Source organism: Sylvia atricapilla, chromosome 3 (assembly GCF_009819655.1).
Source record: "Sylvia atricapilla isolate bSylAtr1 chromosome 3, bSylAtr1.pri, whole genome shotgun sequence".
Taxonomy (NCBI): domain Eukaryota; kingdom Metazoa; phylum Chordata; class Aves; order Passeriformes; family Sylviidae; genus Sylvia; species Sylvia atricapilla.
In genome coordinates this window covers 7,295,035-7,316,831 of record NC_089142.1, presented here as the reverse complement: position 1 = coordinate 7,316,831, position 21,797 = coordinate 7,295,035, and the positions used below count along the sequence as shown (strand labels likewise).

Here is a 21,797-nt window from a genome sequence, read left to right as displayed (position 1 = left end):
CATGAACTTTCTTGTGGATATTCTGAAAAGCCCCATGCATCTGAAGGTTTTGATGTTTTAATATAATAAGGTTCAGTGAACCAGCTGTACAACAATTACTGTTGCCTATGGGCCATGGTTTATGACTGCTTGAGCTACAGAAAAATTGACAGTCTGGCAACTTGTCTGTGTTAGTCTCATGTAATTCCAGAATTGTTCCGTCTTGCTCTCTTTTGCCTGTACATCTGTACTGCGGTTAATTTCCTTAAAAATTGGGAGACTGCTCCTTTCTGGAGTTCAAAGTGGCAGGTGCTGAAATGCAGACTTCAGCTGAACATTTTTATTGGTTCTTAATAATGGCTTTAAACTAAAGAGGGAAAAAAATCCTGAGATTTGATTTTGGGGTACTCTATCCATGACAAAGAGCACAAATTGAACACTTTACGGGTGCTAGAAAGATGCCAATGATTCCTTAAGTAGTCTTTGTAGTCTGCCAGAAATTTTAGGCAATTAACTAGCCAATGCTGCTGTTGACTAGCCAGGCTTTAACAGACCTTTTAGGAACCTTTTGGTCTTTTCATGTAAATAGACTTTTGGCAGAGATGTATACCCAGTAGATTTTGAAATGCATTTCCTTTTTTCATGTGTTCCATGTTTAATTCAAACAAGCATCTGACATGAAAGCTAAAGATAAAAGTGTAACATAGTACAATTAGTTTCTGTGAAGTCTGTGGATCACTAATGGAACACAGCTCTTCCCCCTGCACAACTAGCATAATACAGGCCATTTTTTTGTCATTTGTGTTGTACATTAAAAGCATCAAATAGAGCACTGTCGTGGGCCTAAGCGAATGGACAGAAAGTTCCTTTGTTTGATAAGGCTGGAAATAATTTCGCTTTCCTGAGACGCAAATGGGTAATTGCTGCAATCAGATCAGAGACATATAACACTTGTAATGTTATCCTTCATGTATTAAGAAAAATAAAGCAGAAATTAGATCAGAGGCCAGAAGTATGTATACATTTTAAAACGAAGTTCAGTAAGCTGATTCTCTGTTTCCACTACCAGTATTGTCTGTGTTTCATGGACGTGTGTTGTGATTTCATACCAACTAATGTCTGGCACTTTTTGATCAAACACAAGTTCAGGAGTACAGTTTGAAAGCAGCATACTGGATTTGTGTGTTTAAATCCACTGAGCCTCTAAGAAGCAGGATTTGTGAGCATCTTTACTGAAACAAAATCTACATTTAGTGAAAGTGAAGGAGAAGCATTTAGTGATAGCAAACCTGATAACCTCTTTCCTCTTTTTTAATGCTCAAAGTATGAAATTTAGATCTAGATTTGGCTACAGACTCTGCCACTTTCACATGTGTCTGGTATGGTGCTTGAGGTTTCTTGGAAAACAAGTTCCAAAATAAGCAACTGGATTTTTGTAGGATTTAGGAGAGCTGTATCACATACTCCCTTCTTCACCCATTCTGAAAAAAACATGGGTTCTTTTAAAATTGTAGCATATGTGTCATTTTGTATTATTTAAGCTTGAGGATTTTTTTTTCTTATTTTAGATCAACACTGTTTTAAAGCAACTTGGGAATGTAACAAAGTTAAACAAGATGCTGCTATCTTGACAAGGCCTCACAATAATGATAAGTGTGTATTTCAAACCCACTGGTAAGACCCAGCTCATACAACAAAGAAATGCCACACACAGATGCCACATGTGAAGCACACAGCATGATTTGAGTCATGAATCTTCCTTTTGGTTCCTAAAAATGCCCATTTCTCTATATTGCATTTACTTTTTTTTTTTTTTTTTTAAGCTTTACTTTAGAATAAATTTTAGTGTTGCTGGGGGAAGTGTTTTAGCTTATATATAGGCAGAGAATGCTGGTGGGTTGTGGTTTTTTTTCCTGCTGCAGAGTTCTTTGGCTGCTGTTAAACAGTTTAGCTAGATCCAAAGGGATACTGCTAACATGAACTGGTAAACCACCAGCAGTGTTATATCCTCCTGTGTTGAAGACCTCATACAATGTAAAAGCTAAAGGTATTCAGATTAATCATTTTTTCAGGACAATTTATAAATAGAAAGCATTTCAAAATTGAGACTTATTTCTTCCCCTCCTGCCCTTTCTTCACCATGAATAGAGCAGAGCTCTTAAAGCTCTTAACTGTCTGCATGTCCTCTCTTTATGTCTTTTTTGACTCATTTTTATTTCAATTGCAGAAGTTACAGAGGTAGCCGAAATGGTGGGGACAAAAGTAAATGTGAATCTAATATCAGAATATCATTGTCCTTGGTGCAAAAAGAATAGGAAAAAATCCAGAGATATTACATTAAGAAACCCAACTAACACAACCCCCAAACTGTGGAAAAGAATAAATTGATGAGTTTTGAAAAATAACAATCACAGGAAAAAAGGTATTAAGAATCACATTTCCCTGTGAACATCTGCATTAACAAAGTGTAGCATTTGTACTGAAGGAAATATTCCCATTGTGGCCCTCTGGGAGCAAAGAGAGCAGCACAGCAAAATCTGTATCAAGGTCTCCACACACAACTGCTGACCCCAGGAGCCCACTGAGGATAAAGCTCAGGTGGAAAAGGGAGTGGATGTCAGGAGATGTCAGAGGCTCTTGGGTGAAGGGGGGGAACATTGGAGCAGGGCAGGTGCTAGTGGGGGTGCTGTTGGGGAAGAAGAAGCAGGGTCCTCCGGTGAATTTAAAGGCAGGAGAAATGAATGATTGGCTTGGGGAAGGTGTGCATGAATTTGCAGAGGGCATAAATGGCTTTGCTAATGACTTCCTTTCATGGGCTGATTGAGGTGCTCATGATGGGTGAACAGGCTGCTGGTGTTGACAGAGATTTCATTGGTACAAAGTGACCCAGGGCATTTATGGAGCTGCTGTACCCCCATCTCTGAGCTAAATTACTTCCCAGATGTGAGGCAAACAGGCAATCGCTCAGACTGGTCTCCTGTTCTTTATGGCTTCACTCTTCAATACTCACTCAGCAATAGGCAGCTGGTGTTTGCTTGCCTTAGAGGTTTTGACACCAGTAAAATCAAAACAAAAAACTTGTAATCTTCCAGCAATGAAATACACAGCAGACCTAAATAAATGAGACCTGTTGGAGCACCCTTGTTTTCTACAAGCTTTTCCCCAGCAAAGGCATGATTGTTTGGGAAGGTCCCCTAAAATTGCTGCAGAGGTCTGGTGTAGCATTTAAATCCATGTGATAATTTCTTCATCAGGCCATATCTTTCAGATCATGTCTGCTTTGATGATTGTTCAGCCCAAATCCTTCCTCTACAGTTATTTTAACCTCTCTGAAGACCTGCCAACATACCCACTTTAGCAGCCAGTGATGTTATGCTGCTTTTTTATATTGGCATTCAATTTCAAGGGCTGACAGACAGTAAATACAAAGACTTCTCTTTACTGTTCTACAGTAATTTGTCCTATAGTTGTAAGTAAGTCTCTCTTGTTCTGCCTCCTGCTAAACAAAACTCACTATTTTTGGAAGAAATTGAGCAAACAGAAGATTGTTTCTATTTTATATAGCTGCCACTGTGTAGATATTACCATATCTGGGTTGTTGTTTGTCGGGGTTTTTTTATTATTTTTATGGCAAATGAAGCGACTTATTTCTGAAAATATTAGTTTGTTGTGAGGTTTTTTGGTGGGTTTTTTTTTTTTTTTAAGGTCGATATATTAAATTTCCAGAAACATATTTTTTCAAATATATTGTATTTCCATACGGACATCTCATGCAAGCCTGGAGAACAATCATATAATCACAGAACTGTTAGGGTTAGAAGGGACCTCTGGCGATCATGTTGTCCAACCCCCAAATGAATGATGTTGAAAGATCTTAGGATTTCCTCTTGGACTGTAACCAGCAACCAAGCTACTAGTTATGAGGAGCCATAATTAATCCCAGTAGTCAAAACATTTTTATTCTGTATTTTTCTTTCTCTCTGGTAGACACCTTGCATTTCCAAGACTGAAAATCAGCCTCAAGGACTTGCAACAAGTGTCAGGTGGGGACAGACACCCATCAATCAGTCCACGCCCTGGGACACTGATGAGCCTCCATCTAAACAGATGAGGGAGAATGAAAACCCAGGTATGTCTCTAATCTTATTTGTAATTCTACCAGGGAAAATCGTTCAAAGCAAATTCAATACACTATCTCCATTTACCTCTGTCAATTAGGCTTCATTGTGAACCCTTTCTTTATTCTTTAGCAGGGGTTTTCCCTCATGGTAAAGACCCCTCAAGTTTCTTCTCTGCTGAGGCTGATATGAATGTATTAAGATGCTGCAAGTTCATTAGTACAGGGTGGGGTTTTTTTGTCCTTCTCTGCCTTCACTAGAGGGAAAGGCACTCGGTAATACTTTAAGACTTCTTTTATGTCCCCCAACTACCTGAAATGATTTCCAGCTTCCAGACACATATCATACATTGTGCTGCTATGCCAGACGCCTAATTACAATGTCTTTGTAGTGGCTGGAGACCATTATTATACACACAGAGTGTTTGTCAGGGAGCCGTGAAAGCACAGTGGGGAAAGAGGTTAATTTTCTTGGAAGCGTGTGCTAAAGCTGCATAAAGTGCAAAATACATAAAACCGCAAACATGCCGCACGTCACCTGATGAGTATTTTAACAATTGTGTTCACATCGCTGCAGTAATTTTATGCACTTACTGCTCAGGAACGACTCCAGATCCTGAACTGCTTTAGGCGTCGTGCAGCGGGGCGTGTCGGTGTTGTCCACAGGTGTGGGAGGGGAGGATGAGGGTGTTGACGTCTGTTCTCCCCGTGCCGAGCCCACCGCCATTGCCGGCCTTCCTTCGTGCCACAGGTGCAGCACCCTGGGTCACCACGGTGGCAGCGGGCAGCCAGCCCGCCCTCATCACGCACTCCTACGGGATGACACAGCCGCCCACCTTCAGCCCGGCGGCCAACGTGCAGGCCCCCGTCATCGGCGTCACACCCTCCCTGCCGCCGCACGTCACCCCCCAGCTCCCGCTGATGCCGGGCCACTACCAGCTCCAGCCGCAGCCCTCCCAGCCCCTCAGCAACATGGTGGTCAACCTGCAGAGCCAGCCCTTGTACACCAACAGCCAGCCCCTCAGCATGTCCTCCATGAGCGGCGTGGGCCCCGTGGCCCACCCCGGCCCCGGGGCGGTGGGCAATGGCCACCTGGCCTGCCCCATGCTGCCGCCGCCGCCGCCAGCCCTGCCCTCGGCCGCCCTGCCCAGCGGCGCGCCCGCCACCAACGGGCAGGCGGCCGCCCCGCTGCCCCCCAACGCGGCCGCGGTGGGCGGCCCGGACAACACCAACGGGGTGCAGATGCTGCGGACGATCGGCGTGGGGAAGTACGAGTTCACGGACCCCTGGCACCCCAAAGGTAAGGCGGGCCAGCTCGGCCTCCTCGGGCGCGCCGCGGGGGCGGGCGGCGGCTGACCCTCGGCGTCCCTGCCGCTCTCTGCCGCCCACGGCGGCTGCCTGCGCGCTTTGCTAAAATGCAGCGCTTTTGTGAGCTACCGACGGCAAAAAGCAGCGCGTTAGCAGCAGGTACGACCAGCTGTGGGCGAAAAGTAGTGAAAAGCAGCTTTCTGGCCCATCAGATAAGCCGATGTTCCCAAGGGTGAAGCAGCCATCATCCCATGCCTCTCCCTGTGAAATACACCCCAAGTTTCCATCTCACCACTGTTCTCCTGGCTGCAGTTGTGCATCCTCCACAACAGTGACCACCTTCTTCAGCCCTTGTCTTCTCCCTGCTCTGGCAGGAGCTCAGGCCAAACACAAGTCAAAGCTGGAAGCTGACTGCAGCTAAACAACCCAGCATGTTCAGTGTTAAGGGGAAAACTCTTCTTTGGGCTGAAATGCTGCAAAACACATGACTGAATGTTCATGAGCGTTCTGAGAGGTTGACCTTTTCTGAGGAGTACTTTGTAAATGAGCCCCTCTACCGGGTCACACTGGAGTGTTACTTCCAAGTGTCTTGCCCCAGGCACTTCCAAACTACCAACGCTCTGTGTGCTGAGTTTCTAATTGCATTTGCAGAGTTTTCCCTTCCTCCCTTACAAATCACGACTAGGCCACATGTAGAGGTAAAGCAAAATGGAGCTTACGAAAATATTAATGCAGACCTATCAACAAAATCAATTAAATTGATTTTGTAAAAAACCAGCACCTTCATTAAGTCTGTGATATTTTATGTATGCATTTGTATTCAGACACAATCCATGTGTAAATTATTTATTTGGCACAAGCTATTAAGTTCTGCTGTGTAGCTCTGAATTAAAGACAAGGAATCTCTATTAAAAATGATTAGTCCAATAACTCTTCCTGCTCTTTACATAAATTGTACTTTGGTTTGTGTAAACCCTTACCAAAGTTCCCTTGAAAAGGAGCTCAGATACAATCTCAGCAGTACTTTTGTACTAGATATTTGGATTGCTTTAAGTTTTCAAGTCAAAACCCCAAATATGATGAGGACTCTTGCTGGATGATGAGCTTCAGAATTTTTCTTTGAGCTCTCTCTAGATGGGCTTTAAATGGCACCGGTCTAGTTGAGTGGCCAAAAATTAACCAACAATTATAAGAGTACTGTTAATTCTTCCCCTTTAAAAAAGAAGAAAAAAGCCCAGAGTTCACAAAAGCAATTTGTCAGGTCATGTTTATAAGTTACAAACCATTGATTTTGTAGAAGGAGAAAGGAGAGAGATTTATACTGTAATCCTGGTTGACGGAGTTCTGCTGGATGTCTCTCTCCTCCATAGGAGCTATTTGTCTTGTAAAAGGCATCATCTCCACTTTCCATAGCCACCTATCCCAATTTGCTGCACTGGGTACTCAGATGCATGATCAAATTAACGCAATTTAAAGGATTACTTGGTGTCACTGGAGACATGTGCAAATATACAATACAAGGGAAAACACATAAGCTTAAACCACTTTCACGGCAGTAATTTGATCACATATCTGAGCCCTAGTGACACTAACCTAGTGAGACAAATGATCACGTCAGTGACTGCAGACTTGAGGTTAGGAATACTCCTAAATGCCTGGCATACTTAGGGCCAGCAGTATGAGCTGTTATTTACTCTTCCTCCATCAATTAACCTTCAGCAGATCTCTAGCTAGCAGATGAAGTAAACTTCAAATCAAAGCCTAAGTAAAAAGATCGTAAAATATTTAACCAGTCTTTAATATTTGATTTACAAATTCATAGTCAGCCATCTTGCTTAACCTGCTGTAAACTCTGGTCTAGCCTAATAGTCCAAGTACCCCAGAGACCAGTCAGCCCAGGAGATCTTCATTAAAGTGCAGAGCAGAGTTCCTCACTGGAGGATGCCAGGCATGCCAGACCCAGATCTGCTCCTGTGTTTGGAAACTCCTGTACATAGGAGAAGGATTGTAAGGAGAATACTAAAACAAGCAGTATTTCTTATCCGTGGCAACTGCTGACACATTAGCTGTAGTGTACCTCATAAACTGCAGGCTAGACAACTGTTTTTCCAGGGATTAGGGAGCTGCTCTGTGAGCACCAGCTATTGAGTTATTCCCATAGTGGCTAAAAGCAAACAAACAGAACAGAATGAAGCATGCATATACAAATGTCTCATAAGCAGGACCTATTTTATAGAGATGAAGTAATCCCTTCCTCTTTTTCCAGTCTGAAAAGGCATTACTTCTAAAGCTGTCATTCTTCATGACACATCCAAAGTCAGAGAAGATATATGTTGGATTTGCATGTTTTGAATGAGAGAGAAACAGTCAGGAAAGGGGAGACAACTGAGTGCTGAACCACACCTTAAAATCTCACTAGAATAAGATTCTTAATATAAACTCTGTGAGTTTCAATGTGGCTTGATTTTCTAATTATTTTATGTTTTAGTTTCTACCCTCAGGGATTTCAGTCTCAAAAGCCTGACTGATTTCACAGTCTTACATGATAGATACCTTTCTCTCCAATAATGAATGGAAACTAGGAGACAGTACTAAACTGTTCAAATATACAAGTTCAAACTAGTTCCCTACAAGTTTCATTTAAATATTCTCTCTCTTTCTTGGGGAACCTTGGCCAGTATTATGATAAGGGCCACTGCTAATGGGCTTGAGATCTATCTCATTATCCTGTGGAACTCTGAATTATTATTTCACTTGACAATCCAGTCTTGTCCAGGTTTGAATAATTGCCCAGCCATCCCTTAAGTGAAAGAACAGTTCTTGCTGATTAACATGATAGGGTTTCTTATATTTTTAGATTTTCTTAAGGAGCTGAAACATCATGCTTTATTTCCCATAATTATCTTTCCTTTGGCTGTGTACATATTTGGGCCATTTTATACTATGTTCATGTAGAGCTAGGTTTCTTACTCAGCTGTTTCTAAATACACATATATAAATAAGTTACCAAAAGTTAAATGCCATCTTATTTGCAATAGGTCAAGAGATCTCATGACTGAAAGAGTCATTTCCATGGCTCTGCAAAAGAAGCATTTTGATAATAAGAGCCATGATGTAAAACAGATATGTCATTCTCCAGTATTACTGCTATTTTTTACCTAATTACACTGAAACTATTTGAAAGAAAAATTGTGCACGGATTAGACAATCTTTTTGGTCAGGATGGGTTATATACTTTAAATACAAGTACATAAATACAAGTTAACTTTAACTACATGTTCTGTTTACTTAGTGAATTTGTAAAGTCGTTACAGTACAAGAGACATAAATAAAGTTTTAAAGGAATAACTGCTTTTAGCAATGCATGAAGAACTGTAGAGCTCCCTTGTGAAATGCATGAGGTCTTTCACCATACACGAAGAACAGGAGTTTTGGGAGGCATCTGCTTTGGCGTGTAGTTTCACTTTGGATAGGATGTATGCCAGATACTCCTAGCTGACTTCAAAAGAAATGACACCTTAACACAGACATGTAACCAAATATTTTAGGACAGAACCAGCCCTTGTTTTCAATCCACATCCTGAATATTGCTCTGTTATCTGAAGTGCCAGAGCAATTAATAAAGCAGAATATTCAGAAACATAAAGATGTTAATTGTAAATGTACTCAGTGAAAATCCACTGAAGTCCTCACAGCCAAATTTTTACATGACTTCTTCAGAAAACACAGAGTCGCAAAGAATATTCAAACATATTTTCAGGATATTCAGGCTACATGAGGTGGCCAGCACAAATTGTCACTTGTACAATGTGCCTGCAGGGAAGAGAGAAAATCATCCCTTCAATTCTGACACAAGGTGCCAGTGTCCCATGCCATGGCACAGGGGCAGAGGCCAATGTCTGTGTGCCTGCCAATCCAGCTGAGGCAAACAGAGAGGAACTAATCAGTCTGATGAATGACTAGAAGAGATTGGTTCCCTTGCAGAAACTGAGGAACTCAGCCCTTGGCTGTTTCCTGGGGCATTATGCTTCCTGGTACTCAAGACTTGTAAATCCAAAACTGAGCCCTTGGTAGAACATAAACGTTCGAGCCTGGACTCTGAGATCTGTTACACATTTGGAAATATACTCCCTTCATAAACTCAATGTACTTTGAAGCATAGTTTCTAAGGCAAAAAATGAGGAAAATACAGTACTTTATTGGAGTACTTACTCCTTCATTGTAAAATTAACCATGGACATCATGGGGTTTAGTTTGTGGCTGTTCATGGAAAATACTGATGTTCGTTTCCATAGTATTTGTGTTCTATAATTCTTTGGTTTGCAGTCCTTAACTAGTGGGAAAAGAAAGCAGATGCTAATTAGTGTTCAGAGTGTAATGACTGTAGAAACATAACAATATCAGAAATAAAATCTGAATGTTAATCCTTGTAGCACTAATTTCTTAACACTTCATTTTCAAGCATCAGCAAATAGCATGAACTAAATAATAACAAAACTACAAATGAATACTGTTGCATCATCACTTATTGATTGCACCTTTCACACTTGACTTTATTGCATTGGAATTCTCATTAGGCCTCAGACAATATTTACTTTCCTTAATCATGAATAGTAACAAGGCAGAGTACAACATTTTGTCAATAACTATCAACATTTTCTTCAGAAAAGGCTGAATTTTCACAGGGATTTCAGCTTGACCTGCATTTCCGTGAGTGCACCTAGTTCTAGACGTGAGTGCTGCGGGGTGGAGAGTGTTTAAATTCTTCATATAACCTAAAATTTGTAATTCTAGTAACCCTAGTTAAAGGATATTGTGTGATGAAGACTCTAGAAAGCTTGTTTTCCATTCTCTGCCTGGCACCAGAATATGTGGCCTGTGTAAGCATAGGAGAATCTCTCTTTTGTCTAGAAAGATAGAGAGATACATAGATTATTAAAATTATAGATACAAAATTCTATGTAAAATTGTATGGTGTATCTGTATACATGTGTGTAGATATACATGGATATGTATGCACATAATTGTAGGGAAGAAAATCTACAACAGAAGTAACTGCATTCTCTCCAGTTGTTTGTAGGAGAGTTAGGTTAACATGGAATTGTTAGTAGTGTGCATGCCTCTAACTGTGTCTTCCTTAGAACAGTGGTGGTTTCCTGGGGCAGCCTAAATGGTACCAAGGGTACGGATGAGTAGTGGTCTGTTGTAAGCTCAACTTGGTAATGATTCTTAAGAGTTCACAGAATCACAGAATGATTGAGGTTGGAAGGCGTCTCTGGAGGTCGTTCGGTCCCAACCCCCTTGCCAAGCACAGTCATTTAGAGCTGTTTGCCCAGAACAATGTCCAGATGACTACAGAATATCTGCAAGGATGCAAGGATCAGGACTGCACAAGTCCCTTGAGCAAGTGTAAGTGACTCCCACAACAGAAACATGATTTCTCATGTTCAGAAGGAGTTTTCTGTGTTTCAGTTTATGCCCAGTACCTCTGGTTCTGACAGTAAGCACCATGAAAAAGCCTTTGCACTCTCCCTTCAGGTGCAATTTATATACATTCATGTAATTCCAATTTATATACATTGATGAGATTTGCTGAGCCTCCTTCTCTTTTCCAGACTGAAGAGCCCCAGCTGTCTCAACCTCTACTTTTAGGAGAGGTCCTTCAGGACCTTTACCACCATCATGGTCCTTTGCTGGACTCTCCAGTGTGTCTCTTTTGTATTGAGGAGCCCAGAGCTGGACATACCACTTTAAGTCACACCTCACCAGTGCTGAATAGAGGGGCAGGGCCACCTCCTGTCATCTCGTGGCAATATTTGGCCTAATGCAACCCAGAGTACCACTGGCCTTCTTAGCTGCAAGAGCACACTGCTGGCTCATGTTTTAGTTTGCTCATGGACAGTAATGAACTTAATGCAAACAGGTCCTCTAAAATCAAATTTTTTATCAATATTAGTTACCATCTTCTTTCATTGAAATAATCCTTACTGAGGACTGAGAAGTTGATGAGGGTATCTAAGCCATCACTTGAATGAGAATGAAATACATTTCACCTTTCTGTGGTCCAAGCAGGGACCACAATTTCTGTAATTCCTGTCCTTTTAATGTCACTGTTGGTCAGGTCGTGACAGACAGAGATTTACTGCACTGAAGAGTCAAAGAGGACTTGTAATTGTCCTAGAACATTGTCTTGCTAAACATACAGCACAAAAAAGGTGACTGAATTATCTTTTGATTGACATCTCTCAGTATGTCAGTGACTTGAGATTTCCACGTTTCAACTGGAGGAGGATCCTCTCAGCACCCCCAATATTTTATGTGGGTTATCATAAAAAAAAAAAAAATTGGGGCGTCGCTGAAGTGAGTCAAAACTCTCTGAAACTGCTGTTAAAAGTCATCTTGCTGCTATTTTTGTACCTCTTTTTTTAAATAAATATCAGATTTACAACTGTAGTTTATCCATTGAAAACACAGAGCTGAAGAACTTTGAATTTACTGTTGAACGACATTATGTCATCATTTGCAAATCCACCTAGTTAATTAGACCATGATAATTTGAAGTTGTCTTGAATTCCTTCCCACTCTGTAGTCTTAAGGCATGGTTTGCTTAGGATGTGGTTTCTTACCAAATATAGTTTTGTCCATGACAGTGGCCATCAAATGCGTTCAACATAAGACTGAGAGGCGGCAGAGTTCTGTTGAATTACTATTTTCTCTCCGTCCACACAACACTATATTCACAAAGTGCAAAATTTCTCAGGGGCTGGATGATAACCAAAATCTAGGATCTCCTTTGGCGCAGAATACGTAAGTGGCAACTTTTTTAAATACAGACCAAATTTTCAGGCAGGCTGCCTGTCCTTCCTTCCTTCCTTCCTTCCTTCCTTCCTTCCTTCCTTCCTTCCTTCCTTCCTTCCTTCCTTCCTTCCTTCCTTCCTTCCTTCCCTCCTTCCTTCCTATGTCCTTCCTTCCTTCCTTCCTTCCTTCCTTCCTTCCTTCCTTCCTTCCTTCCTTCCTATGTCCTTCCTTCCTTCCTTCCTTCCTTCCTTTCTTCCTTCCTTCCTTCCAATGTCCTTCCTTCCAATGTCCTTCCTTCCTTCCAATGTCCTTCCTTCCTTCCTTCCTTCCTTCCTTCCTTCCAATGTCCTTACTGTTCCAACAATCCCTTGCAGTTAGCTGCAACTGCATTTGGATGTTTTAAAAGTTACTAGTTGTCCAGAACACTTGCAGAGTTGCCGTTTTTCTTTCAGAACTCATGTTTAATATCTGGTTTCTCTGACCTTGTCTTCCCTTGGTCCTCTGTCTTGTTCAACTCGACACATATTTAGGTGCAGCTTTTGTCTGCATCCAGCCCTTTGCAATGGGAAACATACCAGTTCCCTTTCACTCTGTCCTCCTGTGCCTGGAGTCACTTTAAAGCTACCTTTACTGAGCATTCAGTTTTTCCCTCAAGTTTGGCTTTTCCCAAAATTTCCCACTAAGATTTCTTCTTCTTCACAGCAGCATAATTCCTTTTGGTATCATGACTTAAACCATGGACAGTCAAGTTATAGCTGCTACAGTATCAGCAGAGAATGGGGACTTCATGCTCAGTCCAAACTCAACAAGCTAGGTCCATCCAGAGCCAGACCATGCATTTATGTATATATGCAAATGTTCCCAAAATGGGCCATTCTGTGACCTCTAGAGATCTCCAGAGAAGCAGATTTATTAAATTGCAAATGGGTTTTGGTGTCCTTACAAGAAGGTGGAAATGCTTTTTTTTCTAATCAGCAGTCCTCCATGGAGCAGTGTCTAAATTCTGAATGAAGAAGAATCATTTCTGTCTCGTTGCATTCAGAATGAGAAATATTCTGTCCCATGTTAAATTAAAAACATCTAAACAGATTTGTGAAATACAAACATTTCCAAATAGTGACTTTTCTTACCCTGCTGTGCCTCAAGATTGCTAATGATAAGCTCCACTGTCCCACAGCGAGGCGAGCTTTGAGCCGTGGTCAATAATAGCAATAACAATAATGATACGGGATTACATAACACCTCAAATCTTCCAAGTGCTTCTGAGGACATAAAACTTATGTCATTAAGTTCATTCTGCACAGTAGAATTGGTTAAGTTTCTTCCACTCAGTGTTACTGTATATTCATGGTTTCTAGTTGTAACAAGGGACATTTAAAAGGTAGTTGGTGTATATTTCCACCTTAATATTTACAAATCACTACATTAAGTTCCCAGGCTAGATATTTTGGAAAATATTATCAAGGAGTGAAATCATCATGAGGAAGGGGATAGGTAAGCTTGCAGAAATGATTACTCATAGACAAAACTTCCACCATGTAGATGTGCAAATAAAAGCGGCCTGAAGTTTTGTCCTATTCAATTCAGAAAATTACATCATTAAGTGTTCTATGTATTCACTGCTGTACTGGAAAAATCTCTGGGCTGCAAAAAAATCAGTAGGTTGAAGAGAAATACTTTTCCAGGACTGTTTAAGTCAGAAGCATTTGCCTAGAGAAGGTGCCAAGATGCTTAGTCAAGTTTGCATCATGTGACTGTACAATACTTAAAACAGAATGGAGGGTTTGCCTCAAGACTTTGTACATTGTATTTTGCACAGTATTGTTCACTGGCATTACTCAAAATAAGTAAAAAGACAAGAATGTTGAATTAAAGAGAACATTATGTTTTTCATTCATGATTCCTCTGATGTTTTAGAGGGAGACAAATGTGTTTTGCTCATCAATCTGCACATGGAAGTATTTGGTTGAGGATGAGGAATATGGTACAAAAAAAGACAAATTAGGCTAAAATAGAAGTCTTAAGAGCAGTGTGGGCTCACAGTCCTGTTCAGTTTGACTGATTTATAGAGTATCCAAATCCAATATAAAACCCAACTCCTCTGTGTGACCTTTTCTGAGTGAAGAAAGAGGAAAGTTTTTCTTACGTCTCCAAACTTTAAGCCAAGGGTTATTTTGGGCAAAACACTACCATCCTGTGGAAAACAGAAGGAGGACCAGTGGTAGTAGATACCCATTGCCAGTAACCTAGGAAATACAAGATTCTATTCTTTGCCTTTTCCAGCATGCTGTGCGGACTTTGTTACAGATGTAGATTTTCTAGATTGTTGAATTTTCTGTGTTAAGATGTTTTTCTGCTAGCTATTCTATCATGGCCAGACTGTGCCATTTTAAGAATAATCCTTTTCTTTGAGGGTTTTGTTTATTCTTCTATAGGATGGTTAGAGCTCTGATTTGGAACCCTTGTTGAACATCCAAATAGAGAAGCACTTCATAGCAGCATTTTAGAAGAACTTTTGCTAGATGGATAACAGGTACCTCCAGCAGGAATCACTCAAGTGATTTCAGGGTTAGACTGATGCAGATATTTAATCATCAGTATGTAAAGAACCGTCACCCTCCAAAGAAATACTTGTATCTCTCTTTCATTTGTGGAAATGTATCAAGAACAGGGACTCATCATATTCCTTCAGCTCCAGAATAACAAACTCTTCACTGTACTTTACTTGATAAAACAGTAGAAGCAAATTTGACATCTTGTCCAAGGATCAGCTGTTTAAGGACAGTCAGATCTGCTCACAAGCAAAAATTCAGTACATTTCCAGTCTGTGAAATTGAAGAAGATCCAATCTGTGAAAAGCCCGCACCAATAAGAATTTCTTCTTTGAGAACTTAAATGAGTTCAACAACCCTCTGCTGGAAGTGCCCTTATGCCTTTGGATAAGCCATCATGACTTTGTTCTTTCATTTTTTTTCTTTCTTTCAAAACTGCAATATAGGCAAACCTTTTGCAGTGAGTCTCAATGTTATCTTCCAGGAAGATAAAGTAGCGCTGAGAACACCTCTTGACTTTGAGGGTAAACTCAGTCAAGAATTTTACTAAAGCCCGGAAATTATTTTATCATGTATTTTTGTTCAAATTTGTGGATATTGAGGTGGTAGATTCAGAATTTCAGTAAGATTTGGTATTTCCTGAGACTTGACTCTTCTTTTGGTGTTGTAAAGTAGAGAAGGGCTGTTTATGTACTAAAGATCTATGTAACTGTCTAGAAGTAATGTGTTAACATATTTAGAAGACAAATTCTAAATATCAAAATATGTTTTAATAAGAGAAGGGACCTATTTAAAAAATGTGAAGTTTTTTCACATGTATTGAGTTGTTAACATTGTCTGATTTCTACCCTTTCAAATGCACTGAGAATGTTGGAGGTTTAATACAATTTCTCACTGAGTTAGGAAGTAGCCAGCCCTAGAGTAGAACCACTTAGGTACCCCAGAAAAGGGGTACCCATATTTCCTCCAAGTGAAATAAGATAGGTGGTTTTAAGGATATAATTTATAATTATCCAGACTGGATCTAGCTTATAATTGCATAGTCTGGACCTATGCAAAGACATTGAAATTAATATTTAAGGTTTGGAGGGAAGAAAGTGTTTGGCTGGGTTGGTAATTGTCTATCAGTCATGAACTGAGGACCAGGAGAGTTCAAGGAACCTCCCTTCAATCTTGAATTTATGTCCCAAAAACAGGTGAAGAGACCTTTACTTAACATCTGAAATGGAAAACAGAATATGTAAAAAGAGACACTAATAAGGAAAAGACAATGGTAACATCTTGGATTGCTACTACATGGTTAATAAATGAGAAAGATAATAATTTATATTCAAAGTAATCATCTATATTCAAAACTGAAGTCTTAGTTATAAGAACCCTAGCCAGCAATCAGGTCTTTTAAGTAAGATTCCTTCCCTTACTTAAATTTAGAAAGCGAGGATGTCACTCAGTCATTTAAGCACAGGCAGCTAGGGCCATATAAATCCCAGATGTGTTACTACATCTTACATGGTTGCTGGGTACTGGGAGGACAGCTCTCCAGTAGGTTCTGGCCACTTGGGGGGACTTGGCTATCCCAGAACATGTCAGAGGTCACCGAGGCCCAGTGTGGTAACAGCTGCACTGGGCTCCTCTAGCTGCTCAGTTGAATCACTCTTGGCTCTTTATGGCGCTAACTGGGTTTCCATAGATGTGATGTAGGCACTTATACACTTGAATTCATCAATCCCATTTTAAATTTCATGGATAGAATCAAGAGTCTTAGCAGATGGACAGCTCAGCATGAACATAGCTCTTCTGTCAGAGGAGCTGGCAATCTAACAAATTACAATTTTTGATTTGTTTTACTGTTACTGTATTAAGAGAGCATTTTGATAATGTTCAAATCACCTAATATTAATACAGTATTCGCCTATTGGGTGGAGTAAACAAACACATCAAGCCCCTTTTTGTGATCAAGATGGCTTTCCTCTTCTGCCCATGGAGAGTTACTTCTGAATGTGATACATCCAGTCATTTACCAGGCATCATTTCATTAGCACCGCTAAAGCCAATTTGGGCGTATATTGTCAACAGTTTTGATTCAGGGTTTGTTGAACTTCTGCTTACACTGTTATCTCACACAATTTCCAGTGCAGTCTTATACTGTTTAAAATACTAAGGCCTGCTAAGAGGGTTAACGCTGAGAGAGAGGCTTATATACCTCATTGAGGAGACATCACTTGCAGTAGCGTCCCGCAGGGGGCTTAAGCTTTTCGTTCAGCAGTGACTCAGAAAAGGACAAGTGCCGTGTTCGGTTTCCACCAGTGCTCAGTCTTTTCTCAAAGGCTTCCTCACTAATTCCCAGCTCATCATGGTCCTCATCAGCCTGTGTAATGTGCTCATCACACGCTCATTTTCAGCTTTTGATTTGGCCTGGCCGTCTGCTGGGGAGGGTTTCCTCTGGTAGAAGTCTCCAAGTGCATGAACAAGTGAGCTCTAAGTGTTACTAATAAAAAATCCTTTAATCCACTTTAACAATGATAAATTGGAACTGAGAACTCCTCTTACTTTACAGATATGTTCAGTTCAGAATTTCACTTAAGTCAGGAAATCATTTTGTGGGCAAGAGAAAAGTCCTAAACACCCTGATGTGGATAATGGGAATGAAAGGCCAAATGCTTAATTGCTCTTACTGTATCTGAAGCACCTACTGATGACTGACACCTAAAATCTGTATTGTTATCCACCTGCTACCCTATGTTTATTTTTGCTTCTGTGTTAAAGAACAGCATGATCAGACACAATCAAAAATAAAGTCTTTATTTTTCTTCTTTCCCAGAAGTGTGGGAGTTTGCACTAAGGACTCGTCCACAATGGTTTGTGCCTCTTGTAATCCCCTACAGGTCTCTGTTTCAGTAGTGGCACTTGAACGTTTCCCAAACACAGCTCACTGCAGTGTTAGACCAGGCTGAAAGCAGAGTCCAGGCAGGAGGAGGGCTCTTGGGGGGATGTTCACCTTACCTGGCCTTACTGTGGGGCTCCTTGCTGGGGCACCTCAGGTATCTTCTCCGTGCCATCATCTTATGTGACCTGGTCAGGCTTCAGGAGGCAACTCGCATCCCAGTACCTGATTTCCAGGCATCCATCCATTCATTATCTGGCAGCAAATGCAGGCTCATTGTTTCATGTCTGATTTTGAAAATCTGGCCCCAGCAGCAGGTTTCTGTGCATCACTGTATTAACATCTGGCTTTTTACTGGCTTGGCAGACTGTCTGTATCATTAAGTAGAATGAAACTGTGCACTGATATGGACGGAGATGATCCTGCATCAGTTTCCAAAAGGACAGTAGGGCTATTGGCAAATTAAATAGTTGAAGAAATTCTCCATCTCTCTTCCTTTTCATGATGTATCAGGGAGTAAAATTGAGGGGAAAGCAGAAAACAAACTAATGTGAGTGTAATTCCCAAATTTCAATCTTCTGTATATTATGGGTCATTACCCGTTAATTTGCTAAATGGCAGTTTGCTATGAAAGAAAAGTTTTGTTTAGCAGTATAATGATGACAGATGATGTAATTAGTACCATCCCTGCATTGAGAATGATAAAAGCATTTCTTTTGTGTGTCACTGCTTTTAGACAGTATAATATCAAAAATGATAACAGTGTGAAAATTGGACCAGCCGCCTTCGTACTGTGCACGCAGAATACCTCGGTAATATGATACAAGTAATGACAGGTACTTTGCCATGTATTCATTTTCTCCACTGTCTAGCCTTTATGTGACAGCGAAATTAAAGCACAGCACTAAGCAGACCAGACGTGCCTAAATGCAAACCCATCTGATGAGCCTGTAAACGGCCAGCGTCCCTTTACTACTGCTGGTTATGATAATTAGGCAATTGCAAACAGGGGTTTTGAGGGAGAACACTGAATCATTTTTCAGTTAAAGAAGTTGGGGGCTATTTTAATTTCAGGCCACATTTATTGCTTGAATTAGTTTTAATTATATTCTGTGTAAGTACTTGCCCCATATCCTGGTCTTGATAGTGGTAGATATTCTCATTTAAATATAAATAAATGCCAGACTTATTTAACGTGGAAAAGTGACTGCTGTGACTGTGTAGTAACAATTTTCTCTTTGTTGCCATGGTTTGGATTTTTATATAAGCTTTGCAAATATAATAAACCTAATGGAGCTCTTCATCCAAGGAAATGGGTATATTCAAGAAAATAAATTACATTTTGCAAGCTAATGAGCTCTACTAATTGTGTTTATCCTTGTGAATTAATACAATTTAAGCAAATCTATCCCCCAAAATCAAGCATTTGATTGCGTTTTAGCTGCGTGGAAATCAGAACATCCGGATCAAATCCGAGTTTACTGGATATCCAGGGGGTAGGGGGGAAGGTTAATTTTCATTGACTTGTGCAGCTGGTGCTAGATAGTAGTAAAGCAGGAAAAGTTAGATTTTGAAAGTTCTGACTTTTGTTTGCTTTTTCTTATCCAACTACTTCCCACACAGGCAGAATTCCCAATAAAGACTTGTGTGTTGTAAATCCCATGTAATACAGCAGCAGTCATGTACAAGTCATGGTAATTAGCCCACATGCCCACAGGACAGGATAAAGGAAGGCAGCAAAAGGGAATAACAGTTGTATTTTCTAAAAGACAGCTTGACTTCATCCGCTTCCCTCTCTCCCCCCCCTTTTCTCACACTTCCCTTTGCCAACATTGGATTTCTTTTTTTCTTTTTCTTTCTTCCTATAAACAGGTTTTAATTTCAGAGAGGCATTTTGGGAGATGTAGGACAAATCAGAAAACTCTCTGTGTATTCTGGCAGATTTTAGGTTACTCTCCCAGTTGGCTTCTTGGAAGGATGTCAGAGAATAGAGCAAATGGTCAGTTTGAACTCTTGAAACTCTGCAAATAGCCCCAAAAACTCTCAAGCAAACTCTGTTGGTCAGCAGGAACAGGCAGGCAGGTGCTGGCCAGAAGGTTTGTGCTTGAGGAGGGTGACAGCAGCTGTCAGCAATGGTCCTTATGGAGGCAGTTTAACTCGCCACGTGTTGGGTTGCTGCCATTTTTAACACTGTGAGCAAATGCATGCCTCAGATGAAGTCTGAGCCTGGCTGACTGTACTTCCTTGGTCCCGACTGCTTTTTTATCCTGCCAGATCATTTTCAGCACTGATGCAGGCATCCCAGCAGTTAACACCATCACAGATTCCTCAGAGAGAGCTGGTGTGAGATCAGAGCTCTCCTGTTTCTCGACAGCAGGCCCCTCTTCCCTTAAAACCAGGATTGGGGAAGCAAAGCCAGCCTTCTCTTCTCAGCTTCTGAAAAACAGTGTCTTAAAGATGAATAGCAGACACAAAACAGGCTCAGAAGTGAAATCTGTTGGTTTATCTATTGCAGCTTAGGTAAGAACCAGGCTGATCTTTTCTCGACTGCACTGAAAAAAGATACTTCTTCCATCTCTGGTATTCAAGTAGTGAGAAGGGCTGTTAAGACCTGTCTTCTAGAAGTTTTGGATTAATTGCATTTGTATAGTGAGAATAGCACAGCTTCTCAGCATTGATGCAATTGTACTCTTACAAAGATACTTAGAGTGACTTTTTGTGGATGAGTGACAAGCTTCACTCATAAGAGTGAAGCACCAATATGTTCGTTGATATAAAACAGTGATTTCAGAAAGTTTGATAGTAAACACAGCAGTGGTTTAACAAAATATGGTGGAAAGATACACTTGATTATTTTCTGTAAGAGAGGACAGGACCAAAAATTGTCAGAGGGACCCCGTCTTTCAGTCCTGTGGATCTGACAGGACCCACTTGCATTCTAAACTCCTTTTCAGAGAGGAGTTTAGGTGCTGCTGGATCTAGCCTTTATCTCAACAGTTTATGTACTAAAGAATTATCTGTGTGCAACCAATCCTTTGTATCTTGTAGCTAAGATTTCAAACTTTAGCATGCTATTAATCACTTTAGCAAGAACCTCTTACGGCAAGAAACCTTTCAGTTTTGAGGAGTAACTTTGAAAAGTGTCCCTACTCAAGGGGAGATCCTGGTGTGCAGCCTGCTGCCAGGCAGGGGAGCTCAGCAGGCCCTGGACTTTCCACTATTTATGGAGCATGATAATTGACTCATAGTCATATTTGCATACCAACCACACACGTTAACTTGTCCCAAACTTTCCTTGTGTAAGGCCTTGTTCAGCACTGTGGTTAGGTGGGTGCACTTCTCAGATTAGCCCTTGGCTGTTGTGTTGTTATCTGTGTCCACTTTGAGCTGGATATGGCCACTGTGACCAGACACATCCATGATGATGGTTTTCATCCATGATGAAAACAACCACTGGTGGTTTTCACTTGGAGACAATTATGGGAAATACAGGTCAGGCTGGGGAAAAGGAGGAAGCACACTGTCATAGGAATAAAGAAGAAGAAATGAGAATAATAGTATGACCACACTGGAATAATAACTTGGGGGCAAAAAAATAATCTAGTAAAAGAAATATTTGTATAAGTAAGTCTTGATGCACAGAGCTGTTCTGGATTCCATAGATTCCAGGCTCTTCAAGGAGGCATTGATGCAGGCCGTAGTAACTTCAGGGATGCATGCAGATAGATACATAAGTATAGGGTCCCAAAGTACACATTAATGAAACCATTATCTTGTCAATGATACAGAGTGCAGAGCTATCTTTAGCAGAAGTTACTATGATTTTTCATAAGAGAACATGGAATTTAGTGACATTTTTATTATTTGACATCACATCACCGTTGAAAAGTAAAGAGGAAGCCAGAAGAAAGATAAAGTACAAAAAAGCTTTACATGAAAAATACTGTTCACCTCTGATGGAAACTATAGGCAGCTAGGAGAAAAGAATCTGGAGCTTTTTCAGTTCTTGGCATTGAAAGATTTTGATAGGAGCAGTTTAAAAGTTATCTGTTGCAGCAAAACTGCATCTCAGAAATGAGTATGGCTGTGATGACACGATAGCTTTGGGCTGCTGACTTACTGCACAGACCCCTGCGTATCAGTGAGAGTTAAAATCAAA

The 21,797-nt window shown here is 40.7% G+C and overlaps 1 protein-coding gene across 1 annotated transcript in view; it reads left to right on the top strand.

The window, feature by feature from the left end:
* KLHL29 (kelch like family member 29) overlaps positions 1-21,797 on the top strand; it is a 238,396-nt gene that overhangs the window by 97,841 nt on the left and 118,758 nt on the right. The window contains 2 exon segments of the mRNA XM_066314729.1: positions 3,967-4,108; positions 4,848-5,396. Coding sequence (XP_066170826.1) covers positions 3,967-4,108; positions 4,848-5,396 — 691 coding nt within the window.